Here is a 6,905-nt window from a genome sequence, read left to right on the forward strand (position 1 = left end):
ATATTTTTTTTACAATTTTACAATTTCTAGTTTAAACTGCATCTCAATTATTTGTCTCGTAACAGTCCAGAACTGAAGCTGGAGTTCGCATACGATTATTTTTACTTCATCAGTAAAAATATAGTTCTCTATTTTTTATCAACTTGTATAATACTCGTACGCAATGTATTCTCTTTCAACAGTCTTATAATTATAAATGTCATTGATATTTAAAAAAAGAAATTATGACTATATATTCATAACCTCAATGAAGAGGTTAGAAACGTACCTCGTTACAAATCTAAATAATTAAATAAGCAAATAAACAATCATGATGAGATAATCTTAAATTACATAATTATATGATAGCCGATGTTCTACTCGTCGATGTCCAAGGAACTTTTTGTTAATTACTAAAAGAAAATTAAAAAGATCGCGACGAAAAAAAGTTGGAACAGCTCAATAAATATCGAGTATATTGCTCGAGATCTTTTTGTTTACCTGGTATATTAGTGTTACTGTATTTTCCATTGTCGCCGTCAGCCTTTCCCGAATTAGTGCGAAAGTCTATCATTTTATTATAACAATTTGAAAGCTGTGTCTCTCCGTCGTAACACGAGATTCGAGCGAAGAACGTACGAAACGACACAACACATTGAACGAGGATGAATATGCTGAATACTATCGAGAGGGTGAACAGTGTTGTTAAACGAGCCGGGTTTCAGACGCATGCGCATCCAATGTAGTTTCAGTAACGTACCGGTCACTAATATATAGAAGATCATTAGTCGCTTAGAATTGAAAATGTTGAAAATTTTAATATATTTTACATATTTTATATACATATTTAAAATATGGTCGGTATTTACAGTCAGATCTTATATTTAAAACCGTCTTAAGTACAGTCTTAAGTACAATCTTAAGATGTCACGAACCAATCAGAGGGCCGTATTAGCATCTTGAGATCGTAGGTGTTTTTTATTATTGCATTTTTTGAATTGATACACACATTATTTGTTTCACTTTAATTTATTGTATCGGTTCAGAGTGCAGCAATAAAAAACAGACCTATTACTTAATGGCGAATTCGATTGGAAGTACTGGTGTATATTAAAGCCGTTGTACATACACTGATTTAATTTAAATATAAAAATAAAATGCAAATATTTCGAATACATATTTTACATAATAGTTCAATAAAATGTATTTAGTATTTCATGATTTAATCGATTTCTATATTTATTTATAAACATATTTTTACGTTATTTTGTGTACGACGGCTTTAATGTGCGCAGAGTACGTCCAATCGAATTTGCTATAAGATCTTGAAATAAGAACGGACTTTGAATATCACTCAATTGAATTTACACTGGGCGATGAACGACGAGCGATATCCAATAAAAGCTGTGCTTTTTCTCACGTGACAACACAAATCAAAGCTCTTATTGGATATCGCTCATCACTCATCGCTTATCGCGTTCAGTGTGAATTAGGTATTATGCCTCCGGTACACCAGCGCGATGTTCGTCGCGCGCGACATGCGATATCCAATGATGGCTTTACCGATGTTTTCATTCTAAAGGTATATTCTCATTGGATATCGCGTGTCGCGCGCGACGAACATCGCGCCGGTATGCCGGAGCCATTATGAAGCGCAATGTAACACCGCGACCCTCAGGAACACGCGCGGCCCTGGCGACCGAGTGTACATTGCCACGATACGAATCCGCCTTAAGGCATATTTCCCCACCAAGTGCGTATGAAGTGAAGGTAAGAGACGTCTCGAAAGAGTTGAGCATTGTTTTATCGTTCTCTTGTTTTCCGGTCTTCTACTTGAACGGATTGACCCTCGACTTGCGACAATAGCTTGTGTTGGTGAGTGTCACGTATTTAGTAGGTATTATTTCGACTCAATCTTCCAAAATCCGAGCTGGTACATAATCATTCTAATCCTGCGATCATTCTAATATACGCGCACACTAAAATCTCGCAGAGCTGTAATTTTTAATATTTGTATAATAGTATTTTTTAGTGTAATTGAGTATTTTTCATAGTTTAGAATCATTCTATTGTCACGTGATTAATTCTCTGAGTATTTGCTATTTCCATAATTCACAGTTTAAAATAATTCTATTGCCTTGATTAATACTTTTACATTTTACATGAACTTAGTAGAACCACTTCGCTCGTGCGAGGAAGCGACTCAAGTAATTAGAGCGCATTAATTCTTTGTATAACAATATAATTAATTCTATATACGCACTAATATACTAAGTGTATGTAAACATTAATAGGCTATTTGATGATTTCAGAACGTTCTTAAATCTATCTATATACATGTAAGAACATGATTTTGATGATTAAATCAGAGCCTTCCAACTTGGAGTGCATTCTGTTTCACGCATAATGTGCATGATACATTATTTATCCTTGTTTAATATTCGGTGAACAAGGATAAATGATCATTTGCATCATGCGTGAAACAATGTTGTTAGATGAGCCGGGTTTCAGACGCATGCGTGTCCAATAGCTTTAGTAACGTACCGGTCACTAGTAAATAGGAGATCATTAGTCGCTTAGGATTGAAAATGTTGAAAATTTTAATACATTTTACATACGTATATATATATATATATATATATATATATAATGTATTTCTATATATGTATACATATGTAAAATATAATATATTAAAATTTTCAACATTTTCGAAAAAATTTTACATAAAAAAGCTCGTCCGCGGCGGATTTTGGCTCGAGTGCTTTTACTTTGCATATTTTTGAAGTGTTGTCTTAGATTGTGTCCTGATAAACAAATAATTGTCTCGCGATTTTAGACCACTCGTCCTTCTGATGCGCGTTCGTATGGCATGATACGCACATCATAGTCGCAGGTGTCCGTGCGAGCGAGCTTTGCTATTTTCGCGGATATTGCATCTTTTTATTTTTGTGTGTCCCTGAACATGATCTGACCGTATCGAATTTCCGTTCATAATTTCAGGAGGCGAGTGCCATATAGGAAGAAGAAGAAAGTGGCTGTGCACACCAGCTTATCATTTTGTATATAACGATTAGGCATAGTTTCATCAAAAGCTTGGTATGTATGTATGTATGTATACCGAGAAAGAGAACAAAAACAAAAGAAGTCGTGTGTATGACTTAGTTTATTTTCGTTTGGAAACCTTTAGGCTAATTCTACAATGTGTTTTTTGTTTTCTGTTTCTTGCTGTTTGTTTCTTGTCTTATTGACCAAAAAGACAAGAGGCAAACAGAGACAAACAGCAAGAAACAGGAAACAAAGAACACATTATAGAATTAGCCTTATTAATCCTAAAAGTTATATTTACATACTTGCTTGCGACAGCTCTGAACACTGGCGGGAAGATTGGAAGATAGGATTGGGGTAACTTTAAGAGGGACCTGCTTAGGCTGCGTTCGGCAGTGTTGTTAGGCAGGCTGGGTTTCAGACGCATGCGCGTCCAATGTAGCTTTAGTAACGTATTAGTCACTAGTAAATAGATCATTAGTCGCCTATATAAAATTTTTTCAAAAATATATCGTAAAAACGAACGTTATATATTTAAAACGTAATATATTTAAAATGCAGAATTACATATAGTTGACATTAAATTCAACCGTATGTTGTAATTATATAAACGTGTTTTTGTAACTCTGCGTTTTAAGAATATTTTGAATTTACTGAAGATGGCCAGATTGTGGCCGAAACGTTTAATGTTTTAATTAATGTAATGATAATTAAATATCACAAACTATAACTTGTGCGGTGGTTTCTTATATTCTTTTTATACGTTTTTCAAAAATGTTGAAAATTTTAATATATTTTACATATTTTACATACATATACATATATAGAAATATATTTATATATTGTATATGTATGTAAAATACATAAAATATATTAAAATTTTCAACATTTTCAACCCTTGGCGACTAATGATCTCCTATTTACTAGTAACCGATACGTTACTGAAGCTACATTGGATGCGTTTGAACCCGGCCCGTCTAACAACACTAGCGTTCGGATTTCCATTTGGGTGCTCTCTGGATGTCATATCATCCTTGTTGTTTACAGAACGTTAAACAAGACTGACATGACACCCGAGAGTATCCGAACGCAGCTTTATGCCTGCTGGACGCGATATGCGATGAGCGATTAATAAAAGCTGTGCTTTTTCTCACGTGACGACACAAAGCAAAGCTTTTGGATATCGCTCGTCGCTCATCGCGTCCAGTGTGAACTAGGCATTACCATGAAGAAACGATCACGTGACCATTTGGAAAACTTTGATTTAAATAATGGCTGCAGTGAATCTAACCTATTGAGTCCACTGAGCGCATCTAAACATTTGTGTCAGCATGAAATTGTGTGTTTCTGTGCCTCTGCGTCGCATCTTTTCTTAATTCTTATGCTCATTTTCCCGAGGATCCGTTAGTGCAAGTGTTATGATCAATCAGGAGATCGTCGAGGATTGCGATAAGTGATATTATTCGCCACATGGTTCATCGAGGACACCGAGTCACGCCATTTGCTATGTGAATTGTCGAGGAAACGTCGAGGAACGGTGAGTCACGCTATTCGTCACGTGGACCGTCAAGGTGAGTGAAGTTATGTTATCTTAAAACATCAACAGAACATAGTTTTCTCTGTGCGCACCACATACATCTTTTTAGACACCGTCAACTTTGAGCCGCACACTATGGCATTATCACTTCAAATATAGACATATGATGACTTATTTATTAAATGAAATTATTCGTCTTTTGAAAGATTCTTAAATCCATAAAAGGCATACTACGTGAACTTTAAAGAAGAAAATAATGTTTAGAAAATAATGTAAATTTATTTAAAAATGGAAAATCTAACCTTATTTATTTTAGTGAGACAAAAATTTGAAGTTATGATTTTATTTTTCTTCTTTTTAAAAGAAGATGTTTATTTTTATTTTATAAAATATATCGAGTTTATATTTTACTACATAAATACAATAATTGAAGTCAATGAAACGCAATAGCTGCGTTCAGCAAAGAAAATTAGTTAGCACTAATGATTCTTTAATATGATTGGTTCTTGCCTTTAGTTCTTCGTTAAATCTAATTATCACTTCGTTATATATTTAGATTAAAAGAGAATAACTACAGGTTATACCTTCAACTTGTAATGTAAAATTCTATAAATTTAGAATTAAAAATGTTCAAAATGGTACTGTAAAAGTCAATTAAATTTATACTTTAATCCTGGAAAAGGATTTTCTAATACAAAATTATGATTTAGTCGGTAAAACAGGCGGCTTTAGAATCTCTAAGTATAAGGATATTGAAAGCATCATATATTTTTAATTGAACAAATTTATTTATAAAATATATAAATAATGTATTTCATATGAAAGAAATTATACTAAGAACAAATAAAAGATACAAATAAAAGAAATAATATAAATAAAATAAAGAAATAAATAAGAAATTAAGAAATAAAAGAAGAGCTACGAGTCAAAACAAATTTTAATATGTGATACAGAGAGAGTTGACATTAAATAACATAAAAGTAAAAACAAGATAAAAATATAAACATAAAACTAACGTTTCGACCCCGTTCGGGTTATTTTTAAAGTTATAAACTAATATGTATATACAAAAAACGGTTAACTAAAATAGACCAACAAAGATAACTAATTATAGAGGTACAATGACAAAAATGATTAAAAGTAGACTTTAGTAGACTTTTAATTGTTTAGGCTGATTTCAATTATATAGTCGACGGAAAGTAGATCCTGAATTTACGTCAAATATTTAAAAAATATCACTGAGTATCAAATAAATATAAGGTAAACGTACGGAATAACGCCACTGATCCGAATAGCGCCATCTTAACCTATTTTATACACGCAGTAAAATACAACGTAGTGAAAGTGTTTATAAATTTTTAGAAAGAGATTGTGAAAATGTGCGAAATGATTCCGCCAAAGTAAGTATAAGAAAATATAATCTGATTTTTCGTGAAAAGCAGTTACATAATCTCATGTCGAGAATGTATCATTATTCGTGATTGAATTTGTTCTTAAATAACTACCATGACAAAATAACCTATAAAATGATAAATGTGATATTTTTGAATTGTAATACAAAGTGTTTGGTTTTGTATTACATTAATATGTTTAAAAAATAACAAAAAAGTAAAATACTATACAATTATACGATTTTTGTATAATATAATAAAGGTGGCAGATTTATATGCATGCGAAAAGCATCATAAAACCGCCAATATATAATAACACTTTAATACAAATTAGTAAGAAGTTAATATAATAACTGGATGGGATCATTAGATCAACAACAAATTACTGCTTAGTAAGAGTCTACGAGCCGAAGCTGAGTGTTCATGTATTAACGAATCTTATGAAGAACAAACGTTACGATCTTTATTAGATCGTAATGTTAATCTTTCCATTGTTAACATTATAATTATTTACACTTTACATAAACAAATTTTAAAAATACGATTGTAACTACAATTATCGGCTTTCTATCATATTTTATATGCTGTCATTTTATCGCCTAAACAATTAAATATCTAAATTTTATTTCATTTGTAATCTAATTTGTAAATTCAACATTCTGATTTATTATGTTAAATTAAACATTTGCGCAAAAAATAAAGATTTCCAAGATTGGAAGATTTCCAAGATTGGATTTGTAGTATGTGAGACGACTATAACATCATTTTCTTTCACTTGAGATTGGTTTGTATCAAATATAAGTTTTCCAATTTAATTGTCAACTGATGCAATAGTCCTTCATTTCATGATATAAGCAACGTACATCTAGAATTCCTAGCGAACCGTTTTATGATTGAAACTTTACTAGCAAGTTTAGTATATAAACGTTTTCTGAACATTACAACAATACAAA

At 31.9% G+C, this 6,905-nt stretch overlaps 2 protein-coding genes across 9 annotated transcripts in view; one reads left to right on the top strand and one right to left on the bottom strand.

The window, feature by feature from the left end:
• Tim23 (translocase of inner mitochondrial membrane 23) overlaps positions 1 to 672 on the bottom strand; it is a 3,600-nt gene extending 2,928 nt beyond the window's left edge. For both annotated transcript variants that reach the window (XM_011051734.2, XM_011051735.2), the window contains exon 1: positions 481 to 672. In XM_011051734.2, coding sequence (XP_011050036.1) covers positions 481 to 553 — 73 coding nt within the window. In that variant the 5' untranslated portion in view covers positions 554 to 672. The remainder of the gene's footprint in view (positions 1 to 480) is intronic.
• Positions 673 to 4,059: 3,387 nt separating this feature from the next.
• The window catches only part of rad50 (DNA repair protein rad50), a 61,703-nt gene continuing 58,857 nt past the window's right edge, over positions 4,060 to 6,905 (top strand). For 5 of the 7 annotated variants that reach the window (XM_087413621.1, XM_087413620.1, XM_087413624.1 and 2 more), the window contains exon 1: positions 4,060 to 4,595. The gene's annotated coding sequence lies outside the window, so the exon portion shown is untranslated. Of the gene's footprint in view, positions 5,962 to 6,905 lie in introns of all 7 variants that reach the window. The other 2 variants (XM_087413618.1, XM_087413619.1) reach the window with 2 other exon arrangements.

The sequence above is a fragment of the Acromyrmex echinatior genome, chromosome 14 (genome assembly GCF_024713525.1).
Source record: "Acromyrmex echinatior isolate Ae372 chromosome 14, ASM2471352v2, whole genome shotgun sequence".
Taxonomy (NCBI): Eukaryota; Metazoa; Arthropoda; class Insecta; order Hymenoptera; family Formicidae; genus Acromyrmex; species Acromyrmex echinatior.